Source organism: Nothoprocta perdicaria, unplaced genomic scaffold (assembly GCF_003342845.1).
Source record: "Nothoprocta perdicaria isolate Ctin4 unplaced genomic scaffold, notPer1 scaffold_174, whole genome shotgun sequence".
Taxonomy (NCBI): domain Eukaryota; kingdom Metazoa; phylum Chordata; class Aves; order Tinamiformes; family Tinamidae; genus Nothoprocta; species Nothoprocta perdicaria.
The window spans coordinates 977,465-999,037 of NW_020454916.1; the positions used below are offsets into that span (position 1 = coordinate 977,465).

General features: G+C 39.5%; 1 protein-coding gene across 1 annotated transcript in view; it reads left to right on the forward strand.

The window, feature by feature from the left end:
- The first annotated feature begins 1,303 nt into the window (after window positions 1-1,303).
- GLCCI1 (glucocorticoid induced 1) overlaps window positions 1,304-21,573 on the forward strand; it is a 31,755-nt gene continuing 11,485 nt past the window's right edge. Inside the window, exons 1-4 of the mRNA XM_026036258.1 lie at window positions 1,304-1,447; window positions 8,650-8,736; window positions 15,412-15,528; window positions 18,195-18,347. Of these exons, the coding sequence (XP_025892043.1) occupies window positions 1,427-1,447; window positions 8,650-8,736; window positions 15,412-15,528; window positions 18,195-18,347 (378 nt within the window). The 5' untranslated portion in view covers window positions 1,304-1,426. The remainder of the gene's footprint in view (window positions 1,448-8,649; window positions 8,737-15,411; window positions 15,529-18,194; window positions 18,348-21,573) is intronic.

Below are 21,573 nucleotides of genomic sequence, written 5' to 3' on the forward strand. Positions count from 1 at the left end.
TTTTCCCAATAAGGCCTTATAAATGTAACTTTTGCAAAGGCCAGTTTGGGGTAGTACTTATTTCCACATCTTTGCTCACTGGCCAGTTTGTGGTTATCTAATCTGCTCGTCCTTTCTTTAAGTCTTTTTAAAACATACGTAACTACTTACATTTAAAACAAAACAACAAAAAAAAAGAAACCGAAGAACAGATCTTTGCTATGTATGTATAGCATATATCTAAAGAAAAATGCATTTGGGCGTCCTTGGCCTTTTTTTGGTCCTCAAAAGTGTACAGGCAGGTCTGTTCTCAAGTTTGGAACAGTGCATAGGGTTTTGGTGGGACGCATCATGCCTAGGATGTGACTATTTTGGAAGCAATCTCAGTGACAAACTTCTTTTAGTAAAGATGAACGGAACAGGCAGTAGCTGTAGTGCAGGGCTGAAGCCGACTTACGTAAAGTGTGGAAAATGAACATATGAAGTAATTTAGCCTAAAGGACAAAGAAACTCAGGAAAATGATTCAGAGAGCATGTGGTAGATCTTTTATGTGGGAAAGAACAATTTCATGAATCACTCAACTTTGTCTTCCAAATGAAATGTAGAATATATATTTAATGATCGAGGGATATGCGGAAAGAAGTGAAGGGAGGAGGCAGAGATTGCAGACACTGTGATGAGTGAAGACAAATATAAAAGCTGTCCTGACCTGAGCTGTGCCAGGGAGAAATACCCAAATACACTCGGCCTGTTAAAGCCTGTACTGTGATCTCGTCAACAACAGGCAGTGAAATCCACAAGAGCAAGATGTTTCCAGTGCTTTTGCTCAAGAACCATCCTTTTTTTGCTGTATTTTATTGCTTGCTATTCATAAAGCTAACCAAACTGACTCTTTAGAACCAACGTAAACTCATCTTCTGTTAATACTATGTTATATTCTGTATTTTGATATACTTGCCTTTTCTCAGTTGCACCATCACTGCATTTAGATTTTTGTTTTGTTTTTTATTTTGTTTGTTAGTGACTTAGTATATTGAATAAGCTGCCTGGTTATTTACAGGTTTCAGCACATTAAGCATTATTGTTGTTTTTAAGTCTTAAGTTTTACTTCTGGTTTTTTTCCCGTTGTCTGACTTCTGTTTGTTGTGAGATTATTCATTATTCATACTTTTCAGCTTAGCATTTAGACAACGATATCTGATAAGTTCTTGCAATTGTGTCATAGCTGGCTTGTAAAGTTTTACATCAAATCTAGCCTGACCTTTTTTTGGTGTTGTTACTGATTTTTATTTATTGTGTGTCTGCTTTTCTACAGTGGACAGGCCAAAATCGCAGCAAATCAGAACTTCGGGTACCATACGGCGCACTTCTTCTTTGGACACAATAACAGGACCTTACCTCACAGGGCAGTGGCCACGTGATCCCCATGTACACTACCCTTCATGCATGAAAGATAAATCTACACAGGTAAGGACTGTGAAGCAATGCGAGCGAGTTGTGTGAGACATCTTTATAATGGTATTTTATCTGCTGGTGCAAAATGCTAGCTCAACTTAATTCCAAGGAAATGTGAATTCTCTTAATTTCATCATAAAGACCTGAAAAGTAGTAAAAGTAAAAGGTGCAAAATGTTTTCTTAATCTGATAGTATCAATTCAGGTAGGTAGCATGCTGTTAAATCAATCATGAATAATCTTTTGTTTTTAAAAGATCATTGTTGTAAGTTACATTCTGTGAATGAGCAGCTAAATAGGCAGGTTAAAACCTCAGCCTCATATCTGGTTTATTTCAAAGCTGCTATATGAAAAACTGTTCTTAATGATATTAAAAATATTAAAAGCTTCATGATAGTAGTGACTACTAAAGTAAAATCATCTTTATAAATCAGTGAGTCTCAAGAGCATGTTTGTGCATCTGCAGAAGGCGAGAGGTTATTCTTACGAAGAATTGAGAGGGTTGTCACTGGAGAGAATACAGAAACAAGGATAGAAGAAATAGAAATAAGACATTTGAGTATGAGCATTCTGAACCATAACTTACAAATAGAAGTGAGAATCTACCATGGGTCGTGTTTTTAACTTCAGGATCATGTAGGGACTGTTGTTGCATCATTTTTCTGCCTGTCATGCCGTGATTCTGGTCTGTTGTTACCATGGTTGCCCTCCAAAGCAAAATGATACTTTGGTCATCCTGCATCTTCCTTAACAACTTTGTGCCATCCAAGAGCAAGGATATTTCTTGCCATAACTCATAACTTGACTTAGTTTTGGATTAATTKTTTGTTTGCACTCACTTGCAACTTTTACTTGTCACCCATTCTGCAACTAAATGCTTATGCCTTTGTGCTCTGTAGAGAGGTATTACTGCTATGTGCTTAATAGTTCTGTTAGGRCTGGGGAATCCTGCTTTACGAATTTGGGAGTCAGCTAAAATGATTCAAAAAATCTTTTAGGTTTCACAGGAAATTCTGGTGGATTCCTTTAAGGAAATGCTGCCCTGATACCCTGTTCATTCATTATGAAACAGTGCAGACAGCTCTAGCAAAGAGCAAGCAGTCATTTTTTTCTATTAAGAAACATACCCATTAAGAGCTGTTAATCCTAGATTTACTTCCAGGATGCCTTCACTTGACAGCCCTGTGCATACAAGTAGGATGAAAGTCTTTGTTTTGAAATCATCATTTCCATTCAGGGGATTTTCTGTAGCATCCTTTGTAGTTGCAGCATTTCTTAACCTGTGTCATAAAATGTGTACCCATATCAAGCTCTGCAAATAGCCTTATGAAAAGAATGTTTAGAGTATTTAAACATGCACAAACAAACCTTTTCACTACTTACTGAAAAGAGAAACAAACTTGCTCTGCAAATATTTGAGCTGCAAGCATTTGGCAGTAAAATTGCTTTCCTAGTGAGCTCAAAAAAGTGTTTAGGTTATTTGACCTGTTGGCTGGCACCCTTTGCCTCTTTTGGAAACAAAGCTCCCCAAAGGGGAGAGTGGCAGGCGAGGGAAGTTCTACCTCTTCAGCCTGAACAGAGAGGAAAGGCAGTACTGTTGTCCTGACCAAAGGGAGGATTATTTCAAACGAAGAAGTGTGAGGAAATCCCCTGGCTTGGGTTTGTGCAGGGATCTTCTAACAAGGAATTTTTTTAGCTGTCTTTTTATTAAAATTACATTTATGCATAAATCTCTCAAACACGGGCAGTTGCTAAGTTGTACTGAAGAATGTACATCTTAACCATCAGGAGTATATGCATATGTTTATAAAGTGAAGCAAGCATAGTGACTCGCACAGCAGCTTTCAGAGTTCTATGAATAAATGTTCACTCGAGGGGTTGAGCATAAAATATTGACTGAGTGATGTTTTGCTTGCTGTGTATTTCTCTCTGAATATTGACCATATTAAAAAGAGTCCGTGATGGGACCCCTGAATGGCAAATTAAATTTGCTTGACACCATGCTGTTTACCTGGGAAGCAGCAGTACTTTCCCTATTTCATGCTCCTTGGCTGAGCAGTGGTTTAGTTCATGGAAGTCTCTTTGTATTCAGTAGCTAAGAATAATAATAGTTGTTTAATAGAGTGGAGGATGATAAACAAAACCAAGAAAACGAAGTAAAAAGCAATGAAAATGGATTTTTATTTGTGTTTCATTGGAGAATAATTAAATACACAGTTTAAAATAATTAAATACACAAATTAAAAATCCAGAGTTTCTTCAGTTTAATGAAGGTGGTGATTATKGCCAGTCCAAGTTACTTTAAACAAAAATGGTCAGGTCCTAGTCTTCCTTGTGGCTAGATAAACCTTTAATGGATTTTATTCCATATTCCTTTGTTTCCTGCTTAAGTTCCCTGAACCTACATAGYGCTCGTGAACAAAAATGTTTATTCTTTTTAACAGTACTATTTATAAAGTGAGTTTAAAATAAAAATAATATTAAAAAAAGTTTTCTACAATATCTTATTATTTGATTAGCAGAACTGTAAAAATCTTGCACTTGAGACCATTTACTGTAGCTCACATTGTTGTGTGTCCCTCACCCACCTGAAGTGTTTCAAATGAAAACATCATAGAGGAAGGAGTCTGTTCACTGTTTGCTTTGGGGGGAAAATCTACCACAACACCATGGATTGTGTCACTTATATAAAAGTTTCAAGGTGCACAGAATTGTTCATGCATGTATGTGTGTGTGCATGTGTATGTATGCTGGCATACAGCTGGTGGGTTTTTAAGCAGCAGCAGCAATCAAAGGTGCAGCTTTTTATCATTGTTTTAAGTATTTAAAGAAATTCAGAGAAACTTAAAATTACCTTGAACTATTCAGTGTATTCATATGATACATCCTGCCCTTCCCAAACTCCCCCACTGGCCTCTTTTCGCCCCCTTTCAGTAACCTGTCAGCTTTTCATTAAGGCCATATAAATCTCAAAGCTGCCCTTCGTATTGCTTCCCTCTTGCTTGTCGGCRTGGGTGGAACAATTCTGTACACTTCTGCTGCATGGACTCGTGTAAGAATTCCTTCCTTCCTGTAGTGTGATGCGCTATATCGAAATGATTATGCGTAACCTCTTCAGAAACATTTGGAWAATGGTCATTAATGTTTACTAATGTAATTATTTGGCAATAACTACATCGTTAGGAACATATCTTTAGCAAAAGATAAAAAGAAAAAAAATCTATAATTAGGAAAGTTACAGTTGTCATTGTTTTCATGTATTCATTTTAATCAAGTTCTTGAGGAGAGACAAGGAAGAAGACATGCTAATGAAATGCTAAATTCATGCTTGTCTTGGCCTCTCTRTAGTTTAAGAGGAGTTACCACCTATGATCCAGTTGATTCTAACTCYTTAGGCCATTACTTTTCTGCCAAACTTTAGAGGAGCTTTGAATACTGTGGAAACACCTGAAGAAATATTCATCAGAGTGTCCTCCTCCAGGACGGATATTTTCTTCTGACTATGGAAGTTCTTCAGAAGCATTTCCACCTCCCCTAGAGCAACTAGACTTCTAAGCTTAACTTTGCACCCATACTCCATATGTAGTTCATCTGGAGTGCACGCTAGATATAGCAAGTAGAGTGAAAGCTGCTAATAAAATGGGAGATATTTAAAGAAATTCGGTTTTATTTTAAGTTTAGGTAGGTTGGTCCTTCATGCAGTCATTCTAATCTAAGCGAAGTGGAAAGAATGTAGGTGCACGTCCCTCATGTGGGCGGGAGAGCGAGGCAGAGTTACACAACCCTCTGCAAGGTTGGCCGCGTTAGAACAATGACATTGAGCTGACGTGGGGGTGAGGAGACGTGGTGGTCTCGGGCACCCTGGGCCCTGCACGGGCTCGTGGGGCAGGGTGTCACCGGGGGCTGCAGCACAACAGCAGCCCTGCACCTTGCRAAGCTGAAGCATGCACTGCAAATAYGGCCTTGTTACATACTTCATGTATTCAAGGTTCTCAGCCTAGAAYGTTCTAAGCCTTTTATTTTTAACTTTTATTCCAGTTTTAATGTGCCCAGTGCATGAGAAGAACATTCGCAGCAGCTGTCAGTTAAGACTTCCATGAATAAGCATGGAAGTAGGAAAGTAGGAGTACTTGTTTTCCTGTAAATATATATATGGGAAAACAACTTTCAAGAAATGTGGCATATTAATAGTGCTGTTAATCCACTTTTATTTGTGAGGCACAATGCAATCCTGAAGTGAGATGTGCATCAGCAAGCAGAATTTCAGTTCAAATGTAAAAGCTTTTAAAAAGTTTTTGTTAAGCATTTGTTTCAATACCTAGATTTGTAGGTACGGCCAAGACATCTTCATGTGAAGTCAGTTACAGTGCGTTAGAAGCAGCAATTCATGGGATTTGCTRTGGGTGGCAGCTGCTTATGTTACAATTTTTTAATTTTTTTGTTGGCCCCATAAGAAATATTTTGCTAATAAAATGTTGCTAATAAAAGGTGCTAGTAGCATCATGGAGTATCAAAACATGAAAACTGTAAATGAATTTGAGGGGCACAAATAGTGTGTCCCCTGTATAAAAATACTCGTGTGTGTGTTATGGAAAGATTGTGACAGGACTCAATTTACCAGAGGCTGAAGGCAGCTACAGGTTGTTGCTGTTTCCAGGAATAGGGTCTGTGTGGAAGAGTGTCGAAGCATGCTTGAGGAAGTGCAGGATCTGATACTAAGTGAGCTGGTGTGTTGTGCATTTGGTACTTTGGTTTCTAATTCAGTCAGCTGCAGCATGTGCTTTTCCACCTTTTTGCCACCAGTAGTCCCCAGGGTTGTTGATGAAGTTCTTCAGAATGTTGCCATTAGTTTGTTGTTTTAGTCCTGGCTGAATGTGGATTTAAAAAAATGTAAACAACCTCTCACTTTATACATGCRGGAAGTTGCTTTACTTTTTAAGTTCACTTCCTTTTACCACAAAACTCATTTAGGCTAAAGCTAGCATTATTTAAACTAGCCGAAAGATATTAAGTGTCACCTCTGTTTATTTAGCTGCATCAGRAAAGGCTCTTAGCCTGCAGAGATCCCTGGTACTTCTTTCTGGACTGCAGGAGAGTATTTAAACCCATGAAAGGCCTGTTGCTGCTTTCTCCTGGAGCTGTTTGTCAAACCATGGAGCAATAGAGTGTTCAGAAAACASTCTCAGGAAAATAATTTTTCAAAGAATGTCCTTTGCGCTTATATTTTCCTATTTTTGTAATATGAGGATATGGTTAAAGCTCTACTTGGGATATAATAAAGTATTTCAAGAAAGTAATTTAAATTATCAGGTAAATTACAGTGAATCATGAAAGCCCATGATTTTTCAAAAGGGAGACATTTTTGTTTTTTTCTGTTGTTGCCTAGTTCTCTGAAATTTTGCAGGGCATTTACATAGTGATGATGCTCTAAAAGCATTATGAAGCAAGAAAATACCTCTTTTGTTTGGAATTTCAGGGAGATGGTAAGTAGCCAGTCTGCAAGAACAAGTAATTATTTAAAATGTGGTTCCATTAGAACGAAGAGCAAGTAAAAGTGCACGTAGGTAGAATGTGCATTGCGTGGAGGCTCTGCTTTGAGTGAGAGTTATGGATTGTCTGGCTGAGTGACTCATATTTTTGTGGTACTTTTTAAATAGCTGCATTAACTTTTCACTCTTTTTTATGTCCCGTCATCTTGTGACATCTCATCCTGACCCACACAGTGTGTCATGCAATAAATACACAGAATTGTAACTTTTCTAAATACTTTCTACCTTGGGAACATGCATCAAAAAAACTTGGATTACTTATATTTCCATTTTCATGGGAGTTTTCATTTGTTTTCTGATGGCCTACACCATTTGCTGAGCCTTTGATGGAAGTATTCCCAGTGGCGGAGGGAAAGAAAAGAAATGGCAGGGGAAGTTTGGAACGCTGGTTTGGGACACTTGAACAGGACAGTAGGCCAAGGGACTTGGCCCACTAAGTGTTAGTACTTAAAAATACTGCCAGGCTGCAGACTAATACTACRGTAATGGTGTGTTTCCAAGGTGTAGCCTATGTCTGCAACTAAAGTTCAGTGTTTAATGGTATTAGGCCAGGTCTGTCGTATCCCTCCTTTGAAAGCCCTGGTGAGCTGCTGCCTCCACCTCCGTTTCCAGAGCAAGTGGAAAAAGTGTGACAAAATAGGACATCTGTGACTGGAGAAGGTGTGTGGGTCCGGCATCCTCTCGGACCTGCTGGGATGCTGTCCCATCTGCCTTGGAGAGACACTGTGAATAGACTCCTCATCTCTCACAGAGCCTGTACCCCAAAAACTTCTTTGCAAAATTATATCAGTTCTCAGTTGCGTTACTTCTGGCCACAAGAATAACTGTGAGGGACTCAGATAACACTAGAAACTGTAGAAAAAATTAGTGTGAGTTCATAGATTTGTAAGTGTGCCTGTAGCCCTGAGCTTTATGTGGTTCCTACTCCCACTTAGATGCCCCTATTGCCTCCTGATAGTTGAAGACTTTTCCTTACAAACACTGGTGGATAACCATGTTTCTTTATAGGAGCTTTGTAGGTAATTAACTCAGGAGGTGGGAGATGGGGGGTTCTAGACACTTCTTTGTCTTTGGAGTTTAGCTCTGTAGCTTCTACATCCCAGGACAGTTCCATAACTTCTGGACTTCCAGACAAAGCTGAGAAAGGCCTGCTCTTCACTGCTCTGAGTATTTAGATCAGTGCCAAATACATAGGTCAGGGTAAGCAAGAAGAAATTGATTGCATGGCCTGTGATTAAGGAACACTGGTAGAACTGGTGAATTTTAGCTTTTGGGCTGTTTGAGGTGATTTTTTTTTAATTATATATATATCTTTTTATCTTGCCGTTTTCCAGAGTGTACTGGATAAAAAATAGAAATGGATTGAAGTAGAAATGGGAGTATCAGGAACTTTTTTTAGCGACTGCCAGGTATTTAATTTCTTCAGTAATGCCTGCAGTCCTCATACTTTGTAAATCCAAGCTTACAGAACATCACAGATAATTCTGTCATTTAAGGCTTGTATATGTATGGGGAGAGAGATGACTGCCACATATCAGATTCTGAAATTTATTCTTTACAGGTAATGTCTGTACTGTGACACTGCAGAAAGATAAAATCAGTAATTTGTGTCCTGCATTTTCTTACACAGAGAGTTCAGTGCAATATATTCTCTTTTGTTCTCTAGACACCTAGCTGCTGGGCAGAAGAGGGAGCAGAAAAGAGATCACATCAGCGGTCGGCATCGTGGGGAAGTGCTGATCAACTGAAAGAGGTGAGAAGTTTAACACAGTGAAGCCCTTCCAGTCTTCGTATGTCCAAGGCGTGTTTTAAGCCCTATCTGGAGTCCAGGAAGCTGCACACTTTCCCTTCCCTCTGTTGCTTTTGATAGGGGTTTTAGCTCAATATAAAAGTTGTTTCATGACTGGCAGTTATTTTATGCCTATTGAATTTCCTCTCTTCCTACTATGTGCTGAGGAACCAGCGTGTTTCTGCTTSTTGGTGTTTCTGTTCACTGTTACCYTACATATCTTTTCTCTTTTGTAATRCTGCTCTCCTGAGAGTGGCAAAGCATGAGCTGGTTTGTTAGCAAATTCTTGGGTAGAAATTTCAGTCAAGCTTAGGTCTGAAGATGAAGAAGGTACCTGACATAGGAGCATAAGTATCTTTGATATAGTCATGATATGATTACTTGAAATGCATTTGTTAATATGTATTTTGTTGTAACCACAATAGCAACTTGAAAGAACCCGTCAAATGGACATGAATTATAAGAAATGAATTATAGGAAAAATGATCTCTAGCTCCATACAAATCTCCAGTATGCATTTATACTGTTTCARTTTTAAGGCTCAGTAGACCACTTTCTGTCCAGAGTTCATTGAACTCCTACTGTATGCGCTGCTAAAGGTTTGGCCTGCATTCAGTCTCATGTCCCTGCCAGGAAGGTGTCAGAACTACACCTTTCTCTTTAAGAAATGCTGCCTTAACGTAGGGCTTTTCTCTTGTAGTTTGAGCTATTTGTGCTCTCTCTACTGACTTCTTAATTAATACAGCCTACATCAGAGGAGATGTCATTGCTGGCAATAGATAGATTACTCTTCCTGACAGTTTTTGACMGGAAGAGGAGATATCAAAAGGAGTGATCTAAGCTTAAATTAATAGAAAATTTGAAAATCTAATTTGACAAAATGTGGAGTATCTTGCATTGCAGTGATGGCAATAGCTTTATTTTAAAAACAGGGATCTGGTGCAAGGAGAGGTCAGTGTTGCAAATTCCTGGCTCACTGAGTATCCCTTATGAAACCTTTTTTAACTCATGTAGCGGTGTGGGGCCCTTCAGAACACCTACCTGGCTTCATCTGCAGCCACAAAGAGAGGTCAGAGTTGTAAGTGCTCAGGAATAAGTGCAAAAGGAGCTCTGAGCCTGAGGAGTTTTAAACAGTTCTTACCAGTGCGCAGGGCCTCTCGCAGAGGCAGGAGTGGGTTCTGTGTGTCTAGGATAGTGCTGACTTGCCTTCCCTCCCAGGCCGTCTGTCCTCAGCTGGCGCTTCCCTATCGAGCGCTGCAGCAGGCAGCTTTTCTGCAGCGTGGCGGGCACTGTCAGTGATAGTGACACCCTCAGCCTCTGCCCTCTGAGCTCACAGCAGCGCCTGGGACTGGGCTGATGTCCCTTTCGTGAACTGTCCGCAGGAGAAAGATAAGAGACCTTGTGGCCAGTGGGTTTCTTGGTTCCTTTCTGATACTGGTAGTGGTAARAATTGGGGTGCGTGCAGAGGAATTGTGTGGATTCCCTTTGTTGCAGGGGTGGTTCTCCCTAAAATTCGTCTTTGTCCCTCCTCCCTCCAGCTTGTAGTTCTTTTCTTCTGTTTTCCATTCCTTATCTCCAGTTTCTCATCGCAGTTTTCTTAYCCAACCTGTATTAATTTATAGTTCTGCAGCCTCATGGTCCCAGTGTCATTTTTTGAGCATTATTCTAGTTCCTCTAGCTGAACTCCTCTCAGTTACTTTTCAGCCACTTGTCTGTTCTATCTCCCCATCATGTGGCTTCCATTTTATCCCTTTCTGTTTCTGTTCCCTCTTTCTAAGTCCTTGTTACAGCCTCTGTCCAGCTGTTCCATCTCTGGTTAAATATCTGTTTTTACCGTTTTCCTGCATTCATCTGTCTGCTTCCTCTACYAGACTATTTAATGCACACGTGGTGGGCATTAAGAGCCTGTTCAGTCCCAGTGAAGCAGCAGCCTGTTGCTGCTTCCTGGTGTGCGCTCAGTTTCTTTGTGTTGTTGTACTCCATAGTTTCTGGAAAGAGAAATTACCTGAGGCAATTCTGCTCAAACTGTAAGTGTAGTAAAGACAGGATTACTAGCGAATGTAACTACCAGTCCCAAGCATCTCTACTGAATATATTCTTTTTTTTCAAAATTTGACCAAATGTTACATTTTTTTCCGAGGGAACTAACAGAAATATTTCCAGCAAAAAGGACCTATCTATGGAAGTCCTTTCTCCCAAAGCTTGGAGCAGCAGACCTTCTTAAGGAGACAGCTATGAGAATGCTTTTTAGCATAGTTAAAATATTTCTTTCTCTTGCTTGAAACTCATTTTTAAAACAACTCTAATACTTCCACTGAAATCTCTGATGGGGAGAGGATAGGAGACCAGAATGTAGCATGGCGGTTTAGGGAACATTTGACATAGCTCTAGGTAACTGAAAGCAAGAGATTAAACAATGGAAATAAATTATTAGACCTACTAAGCCACCTCATTTGTTATGAGTACCACAGGTAACAGCACTTTGAGTAATGAATCCAAGGCTGCTTTGACTCTTTCATTGACTGGTTTAGTTGCAAATTGTTCATGAATAAATTTAAAGAGAGGCCTCTCAGTTTATGAGTTCACGGTTTGTTCATCGATAGGAAATTGCCTTGTTAGGTGTGTGGGATTCACTGAAATGCAGTGTGTTAGATTAATTAGCATTTGGTCAGGAACCAAACATAAGACGTGCTACTTCATCCTGGCCGCCCATATCTGCGAACGTGCAGGTATGACCAGGTGAGTTGATTTATTCCAACGCTATTGAGAACCAACCCAATTCATTCACTTCTCAGGTGTGTGCTGTTAGTTACATTAGATTGCATGTATATTTGAACTGGTATATATGAAAATAGTATTCAGGTGTGTTTCCAGCTATAAAGATATTCAGGTAACAGAAAACATAATGTTTTGCTTGTTTTTTAATAAACTTTGACTTAGTGTCCACTGTGGACATTAAGTGTCTTTATAATCAATCACGTAATCAAGGCCCAGCTACAGATTTGTCTCCTGAGAAGAGCTGATGTATATTACTGTTAAGATGCATTGATCTTTGTGTCACAGCAGGAGAAAAGACTGAAATTTTTCTTAATTCTTAGATTCTGCCCTGATGCAAGGTGTACACAAATACATACACACACACATATATATATATATGTTTAAAATTTGCCAAGATCCAGTCATATGAGAGCACTTGCACATTTTGAATCAAAAAAGGTAATTTACAGTTTACTAGCTTATATGTTTACAGCTCTGAAATTGGCAAGATATTTTAAATAAGTGTATCTGAATAGTGGAAGTAGCTCTCAAAATGCTTTAATTCCTTTAACAGTAGGAGACTTGAGTATTTAAAAGAAAAAGTTCAGAAAAGGAGCTGCTCGTCTGTCAGTAGTTTGATGGCTGTGATGGGAAATATGACTCATAAAAAGGCAGATTGGATTTTTGTTTTTTATTTCTTTTTGCTAGGAGAGATTTTATAACCACCATGTAAGTCATTTGTAGGAGCTCTACATGTAGTAACTTTTTTGTTGGTGCTTTGCACAAATATTTTCAATTCACCATTAATAAAAGCCCTGATTTGATTTTTCTTTCAATTTTTATTTGAGGTATATCCTTCAAATCTTATGATACATTATATGAGAACCTATATGGCACAATGAGAATTTTCTGCCCTTTCTCAAACTGGGTAGACAGGGAGAATGTTTAAATTGCTATACTAAAACCCTTGTCTCATTTTATGGCTCTAAGTGCACATTTGTGCAAGGCTAAAGGTTTAATGTCTTTAGCAACGGGATGCTTTGAAGAATAAACACTGGGTCTTTCTTCAAGTGATGATTTCCATGTGTGTTTTTATTAGGACTGTAACATGCTTGGGTCGCCTTCAAGTCATGGCCAGGGCTCGGCCGTGTGAGGGAGGTGCTGCCCTGAACCCTTCCCTTTCTTCCCAGCTGCTCCATTGAGCCAGAGTGTTTCACTGCTGCATTTTATTTATTTATTTTAGATGTGTAGCACATTTTCCTTTCTGCCTAATCTGCATCTCTCAAGTCTCTGTACTGTTGTGCAGCATGAGGGCCAGGTTCCATCTTCCAACCCCCATGCAAGGCACTCGCTGTCTTGGAGAGGCTGTGTTCATTTTTACATGTTCATTTAAGCTGTAGGCCAGAAGTGACTGGTTGTTGAAGCTGCAGAGCTATCTGCTCATGGCAATCACAAATCCATGGGGCCACAGTATCAGCAGTACCCGAGGGCACCACAAATAAGCCTTGTCCTGGACATGTTTTTATATTTTTCTTTGGACAGGTGAAAACTTCTGGTGCAGAACTATAAGGGAGTCACTYATGTAAGAAGTGTCACCTCATCTGCATTCTGTCTGCTTCCACTTGATCACAAACTGATCTTGGAGGAAGTATGTATATTGGCAGTAGGTCACTTGACAAAAACCWCAGTGAAAACTCTAGCAGTTTCCTCTGCTTGACTGGGGAACCAGCCTTGCAAATCCCCTAGGTCCTCCAAGTTGGTTCACGCTGAAGCTCTGAAGACACAGTACCAGTCATCTCAGCTCTCAGAAGGATCAGGCAGGGAGTGGTTTTCGTGCTTCTAGTGCTCTCTGACATTGCCTTCTGCCCTGAATGGAGTTCGCTGTCAAAGTGTATGTATACCACAATAATAACTAAATCTTCAAGTGCATGTTCTTCATGGTACTAGCACTTTGCACTGCTTGGTTTGAACAGCAAATTCCCTAACCTGTCTTATTTATTATATGTATTGTCAGGATCAGCATACCTTTTAGGTGTCATCAGTTTATTTTGGTTCATGTATGTCTGTGCTGCTTAGGGAGAAGGTAAAGATAACCCCCCTAGAAAGCTAGTGCAGCTCCCTTCTTCCTGTTGGCAGCAGTCACTTTCTTAAAGTTTGTCTACATGTGGACAAGAATGAGCAAAAGAATTTCATACTGCTCTTTTTTTTTCCCACACCCTGTAATGCTTTCAGCATTCAGATTTTACATTGAGAAGCTCTGTTCTTCTGAAGGTCTGCAAGCTGTTTGCAGCAGGACTGAGAGAGCTTTGGGATGGATGGACACAGAGCTTTGCTGTAGCGTGCTCCCGAGAGCAGATCAGAAAGTGCAGCAGGAATGCAAGATCAACGTAGAGCACCTTCCTTGCCCAGTGCTGCTGCTTTCTAATCAGCAGCTGAGATGCATGCAGCATCCACTTCAGTTACCACTATCTTCTGGTCTGGACCTTATGTTTCTCTTGCGTTTTTTTAAGGGGAAGATAAAGGTGTTTTGCCTAACAGCCAGTATTTTTGTATTTAAATCTAGTATGCTTTTGCATTCTCTTTTTAAACTAGGCTTATTTGCTTCTTCATCTTTCTGTGGAGCTGGATTTCTTAATTGCCGTTACTTCTGCAGCGTAAAGGGGAAGTTTCTGGATTTTTTTCGAGCTATAATGTATCTGTTCAAGATTCGTTAAATTTTTCATTGGGGTATTCAGGTTGCCCTTTTGATCAAGTGATAGTCTCATACCTCTCTAAATATGGCTCTTCTGAGCTAGATACTTAGATACTCCCAAGAGGGCTCTGTTCTGATATATTGTACACTTGGGCTCTTAGAGGGATCTAAACTGTTTATCCATTGTTGACAGATCCAGAGGATTCAACCATTTCTGAGTTGGAACTATTCAAATATGGATAGCAAGCTGTGGCAGGATTTGGTGTAGGAAGCCACTAAGGTGGTTCACTTTTCTGTGAGTAGTATCAGAAACATCACAGAAGAAACTCCATAGCCTGGAGCTGCTCTCCATCCAAACGTGTTCACCAAGCTCTGTCTTCTCTGAGCTGTGAAGTGTGACGTGGAATGATTTTTCTCTCACACAGTTCCTTTGCGAGGCCATTACTGATATATTTATCTCCTTGGAGCTGTGTGAGGCACTCTGTGAATTTGTTTTTAGGCCATCACTCAGAAAGATTACTTTCCATTTGATAAAGTTGTTTGAAATAAGAAATCCAAGTGATTCACTTCTCCCTGATTGCCCTTCAAGTCTTTAATTACATACACAGGGGAGTTACCAGTGAAATGGAGCCATRGATGCTCTGCATTGCATGCCAGTGTGCTGAGCGTGAAGGAGAGAGGCCTAAGCATAAAGATGTCTGCAGTCAGAGGGAGGTGTCTGCACCTGTGGTGGAAATGTGCACCCAGTCCAGACTTCCCAGGAAAGGCTTAAAGAAGTCAACTTACATGTAGAAATTGAGGAGGAATAAATAGGTGGAGGTGTCCTGAATGGAGTCCTTTGGCTTCTCTTAAGTATCAGGTAAAAGGGGTAATGGCTTTAGTTGTATTTGACCTTGAAAATATGCATCTTTTGATTAGATATTTTCTCAACAGAGGGTAAAAAGGGTGATTTAGTCTGCCTGAAAGAATCTGTGGCAATTCACCCTGCGTGAAGTCCTATTAAATGTATGAAGTAATATCTCCAAGATAGACCAATTGCTAGTTGTTTGTGAAGGCTCTTTTGAAGGGGAAACAGTACTTGTAAAATCCACTACAGAGGACTTGAAATATTGAGATTTGCTTTCCAAGAACAGATAGAAGCAGTTACCAGTTTCATGGCTCGTTAGCAGCTCAGCTGAACTTCTTTCCAGCAGATTGCCAAACTGAGGCAGCAGCTTCAGCGCAGCAAGCAAAGCAGCCGGCACAGCAAAGAGAAGGAGCGTCAGTCACCTCTGCATGGCAACCATATAGCAATCAGTCAGACTCAGGTAAGCAGACAGCTGTTGATATTAGCAGCCTCTTCTCTTATCAGTGCTGAGTGAATAACCTGCTCTTTCTTCCCATCTTCCCTCTTTTTTTATTATAGTTTTTTTTCGTATGCTTTTGTGTGTTATATTGAAATGCCTAACAACCTGATACCAGTACAGCTACACTGAATTTTATCTGATGGTCACCATATAATGAAAGAAGGAAGGGTTGCAGCAAGGATACTAACTAAGTATATTAAGATGCTGTAAAAGCTCTGAGCATGGCCAGATAAGACTGTTTTCTGGAATATGTACTTGTTCCAAAGATTGTTTTTTGTGGTAACATTTACAAAAGCTTATACTGCTGTGGAAAGTAGTTGCTTATTTCACTACTGAATTTCACCTGAGCTCTTGCAAGAAAAAGTAATCCAGTAAGCAATCTGGATTAGCTCCCCAGCAAATGATGAGTCTTTCCAATCTCTTTCAGTTCTCCCCAGGCACTAGAACTGGAGGGCACGTCAGCATCTGTGACACTTGTGGACACGAATCCTTTTCATCATGATGTTGACTGTTCCAGTAGTCCAGAATCATCGTTAATAAAAGATCCTGTCCCCTAGGCAGAGAGCCTTCACATAGGTCTCTGAAGTAGCAGGGGCTCATGTGAGCTGTAACACTCTTGCTGTAGTTGTCGAGTGTTTCCATCATGAATGGAGAAAATGCCCTCATCACCAGGCTCTTTTTGCTGCAGACACTCAGCAAGAAAACTGTAGCTGATATCATCAGTTTATTTTTTTATATCTTTAATAATTTAATGCTATTTGAAATGACAAAAGAGTGAGATTTTTAGGATCCAAAATGGATGTCTGGATTATGTTCATGACCATGCTCATATTCTATCTCAATAGGCACTGTTGTAACATGACACCTTTTTAGCAGAAGAGTTCTGAAGCCTTCAGAATATCTGGTCAGGCACTTATCAGGAGACATCTCTCCCTTAATCAAGAATGTCTTTTTTTTTTTTTTTTTTTTTAAGCACTGCCTTGGCTAAGATGATTTCTATTTTCATGTCCTCACATACTAGTTTTGTTAGTTTGTCTGTTGCAAGTATTGCACCTTTCCAATTGTAAGTAGCTGTAGCTTTCTCATTGGAAGGATGCTGACACGTATGAAGAATAACTTTGAATAAATTACCTGTTAAGTAAAGCAAGCAAATTCTCAGCAAGGTGTGATGGAAGACACCCCACAACGATTACAAGTTGCCAGTGGAATTAAAAATGAAATTGAATCAGGATTCAAATGTCTGCATTGCCAAACAAGGAAAGACAACTGCTTTACACATGTGACTTAAGGTTCACAAAGTCATTAACTGAATCTTGCCTGAGCTTCTGAACTAGTAATTCAGCTTCAATTCCACTGGCAATTCCAACTTGCTTCCTATGTTACTAATAGGCCACAATTTGATCTACTGAAATGTGTTTGCTCTATCCCTGTATTTTCTGACAGTCTTTATAGAACGGTTATGTTTTGGAAAGGAGAGAAAAGCTCGAGCTTTTCCGATAGCAGATCCTCCACAGTCTTTGTTCTGTTTGGTTAAAACCTGACCTTGTGATGAAGCCATCTGGGGAGTTCTACCTGAGCCAGCATATGTGTTTGATATTCTTTCTGGAAATCTTACTCCTCTGTAACAAAAGACACTGCATTCTGTATAGAAGAGGATTTAGCTTTCCAYCTACAACAAAGAAAAGCTGTTGCCTGTAACTTTACCGCTACGTATAGTAAAAATAGTCTTCGAAACACATACGAACCAAGCCCCTTGACATATACTTTGAAGTAGCATTCTTTATTGCCACTCTGTAAGTGGATCTCTAGAGATGTCCATGGGTGTATTTCAGCTTTCCGTCATCTTATGTAGTCAGTGATGCTCTGAACACGAGGAAAATATTTTGAGGAAGCCAGCGCCATGGCACTAACATAGGTGCATCTGTGCTGTATAGGTCCTGCCAAGATAAGACTTTTGAGATTGGCAGCACAAGATGCATGTGCATTTGTTGTGAATGGTTCAGAGCTCTGCTATGACCATTTTTGTCTGAAAATCTCACTTGCATTTATTTGCATGCTTTTTTCTTAAACTCCAAGTGGTTGGTTTTAGGACTTCTGACAGAAAGTTCTGAAATGTTACAAGCTAATGAAATGAGAGTTTGAGAGTGAGTACTTAATTTTTCCTTTACTGAAGCCAAACAAAAGAGAATAAAAGGGCCTTGAATGAGCATTCAAAGTGAGTGGTTAAGCTTTAGGAATGTTGGGAAATGCCTTATGGATCCCAGCTAAACCATCAGAACCAGTACCCTATCTGCTCTCACTCGCCACCATTGCGTCCTTCAGTACACCTGGAAAGCATATACATTTTGATAATTTAGGTAGCAGAATGACTACCTGTTGCTAATTAAGATAGCAGAGCGCTTTAGTATGGAACTCTTCTTCTGAGTCTAACAGAATGAGGTGTTTTAGTGACTTGATTTATGCAGACATTTTTTAATTGGACTTGTCACATAAAGATGATCTTCTGACCTGGCAAAATTAGTAAAAAGTTTCTTAGTTTACCATTTTTAGGTTTTTTAGTATGGATCTCAGACTTTCACCTCATGCCATTTTTGCAGCCTTAAACCACATAACTCTTTACTTTCTAGGCTTCTATTTCCAGATCAGTCCCTATGCCACTGTCAAACATTTCAGTGCCAAAATCAACTGTATCACGTGTGCCGTGTAATGTAGAGGGAATAAGCCCAGAATTGGAAAAAGTATTCATTAAGGAGAACAGTGGAAAAGAAGAAGTGTCCAAGGTAAGTTAATATGAATGTGTTTATGGTTGCTTTTTGTCTGCAGCTTATGTGCATGTGAAATACTTCCGAAGGGCCGAAAATACAAATCATTTTCTTTAATAGGCTGTTTGAAAAAAAAATTAGAAAGTTTTGGTTTTCCTTCTTTAAAAAGAAAGAGATTTTGGCCAAGCATGTTTAGAATGTCCTGTCTGTAGAAAACTTAAATGTTTTTCTTGAGGAATGCAAATGTTTGGGAATTCAGATGCTTCAGGCTACTGGAATAAGTAACCACAGATTGGGAGCTGACTTAATTTACTTCATTTTTATATCCTTTTTTTACATAAGGCTCAGTTCCCTGTGCTATACAATACTTCACAGCTTTAATTTTTACTTCTATAAATGGAAGACTGTGATGTGCCATGAGAGATAACTATATGGGAAACAGGGACAATTTAGGGAATATAGTTTATGTGGGAGAAGTGGGGCATTTGGATCCTTGTTAAAAAATATTGAAGTGTTTAGATGATACTTGAAATACTTGTAAAAAAAAGGCAAAACAAAACRAAAAAAAMCGATAATCAGTAAACTTATGCCCTCTCTGAAGTTAGTATAAAAAGGTGTGTAATTACAGTGCCACCACTGACGTTGCCCTAGCTTTTAGGGGAAAGTTAGAGGACGTTTCATTTACTGACCAGGCAAATCCCATTTTTAAGGGGTGTCCGTGGTCTTTAGGGCGCGTTTGTTCGGGTGCCCAACTYGGGCCTTGCCGGCCCAGGAAGGCGCAGGCCTCGTGCGGCCTGGCAGGTGCCCAGCAGCAGCTTGTGCAGCCAGAGCGGGGAGCCCTTCCTCCAGACGTGGAGCTGGGGAGAGTCCTCAGGCACCAACGAAAGTCATAAATTAGGCACTGCCCTTGAAGTCAAGTCCATCCCGGCCCAAAGGGGTTTCTTTCCCGCTATGTGACTGTCCATTTTCCTGAAGTCTGTTTTAATGCAGCCTGAACTGAGCCTACTATTGCTGCTGTCTTCGAGCTTGCTCATAGCTTACTTATGTATGGAAGATCATAATAAGAATAATTCACTAAATTGCTGCCAGTTACTAAGCTACTGCCAGTTAACTATTTTTTTTTCTATTAGTTTAACTTCTTTTTAGCCCGGGGAAGCAGATTTGAAGGGTTAAAGGTTAGGAGTTACCACACAAAAGATAAACCATAGGAACCCAACCTTCATTAGTTTCACTGCTAGTGGAATAATGTGTTTTTCTTTCAATTTTCTGCCATTATTCTTTCAAGTTGTAACATTCTGGATTTCTAAGGGGTTTAAAAGAGCAATCAAAAGTAATTGGTTGCTTTGGGTGATATGTAAGGGTAGAGAAATTTACGGGCTTTCTTACAGGACTTGTATGTCTTGCAGGAAAATTTTCAGCTGGTTTCTCTTAACCTTAGTTTTAAAGTTTGGTTCCCAGTTTAGCAGTGCACGTTTAAACCTTAGTTTTCATATCAATCCATCTATCCAGCTGTGTGAAACCCATTCGGTCCTATTGTGAATCTACATTCATTTGTCAGCAAGCTCTAGAAATATTTGAGGAATGGTATTGTCATGATTGTTAAAAATAGAAGTAATAACCTTTCTCACTGGTTTAGACTCAGTTCAGTCCCTAATATTTTAGTCAAGTTTGGGCACATTTTAGTACCTTTCAGGCTACATTTCTTTTGTCTCAACTATGTGTTACTTCTGTTCGGAGTAAAACAAAATGCATTTTATTATAATTACATTTTAAAATTTTAATCTTACTTCTCTTGGATATTTTTCCATTGCTATCATTATGTCTTTCAAATGCAACATGACTATTTTAAGAGTTGTTCATCTGTTTCTTAGTTCATCATCTTTAATTTGGATCAAGTTGCACATTGGATGAAAATAAGTGTTTGGGTTAGAGTGGCTTTAGTTTGTGAGCACTACTTTATATATATATTTTTAGCTACCAGTTTCAATTGGTAACCTGTAAAGCTTTCCTCATAGTTTCATGCTTTCTTGCTAAATTTTCAGATATGTAAATCAATTTGGTTTGACTTTTAAACTGTTGTTTTTCAGGGTATATTATTGCATGGTTTCTATTTTTCTTTTTGTTGACTTGAATTTTACACTCCTATTTCTGAAAAGAGAAATTCTTTGGAATATCACTTCTAACTTAGTACTGTTAATTCTTTGGAATCTTTCTACTTTTTTTTTTTTCCCCTCCACAAATAGAAATTGTACTGACAGAAACATAGTTAATATAAAATAGCTGAAGGTTTTTGCATTTTCTTTCCTGAACACAGAGTTCAAGGTGGCATTTTTGAGTCACTTTATAATAGCTTCTTCCTCTTCCAGTTTATTAATAAACTTTATTCCCATTTGTAATGCATTTATTAAATGGTAACGGATATATTTTTCTTCCTGCTTTATAATTTGCTGGCTGCTTTTCAAGGAAACTGCAGTAGTCTGTTCCCCTATAAATTATAAGAGAGAATCAGCTTTTTGTGAGGTTCTAACTTTGGCTTCTGTTCTTAGTCCCATTAGTCACCCACGGGGTTCCCAGTTATGTAAAACCATAGGAAAGTCCGTGTCATTGACACATACACATTTATATGTTTCTTATTAGGAAAAAAACCTTAGCTGGTACTTCCGTCAAAGATAGAAGAAAAATTAGTAATGAAGCAGTTTTTCCAGCCACACAATAAAAATAAACAAAAAACCCACTACTCATTTTACTTTCAGCACTTCTGGAAGGAGATAATGCTTTTTGTGTCTCTATGAGAAAATTTAATCCTGTGTAAAATTACTGTTCCTGTAGGTTGCATAGATTCAAGACATCTCTATCTAGCAGGAGATCCTGTATGGGAGGAGGAACTTCTTTCCTGTGAGGGTGACAGAGCCCTGGCACAGGCTGCCCAGGGAGGCTGTGGAGTCTCCTTCTCTGGAGATCTTCCAGACCTGCCTGGATGCCACCCTGTGCTCTGGGTGTCCCTGCGGGAGCAGGGGGTTAGACTAGGTGATCTCTAGAGGTCCCTTCCAACCTCAACCGTTCTGTGATGCTGTGATCTTCATACTCTTCAGTGGAAAGTTCTTTGTGCCGCGGGCTCTTTCCTGGGCACCCCTTACCTCAGGGTGCATTGCRGGACTTTGTCCCAGCACCTTGTCTAACCTTTGATGCCTTCACTCATGTCAGAAAGCAGAAGCACTTTCCCACCTCTGCCTTTGTGTGCAAG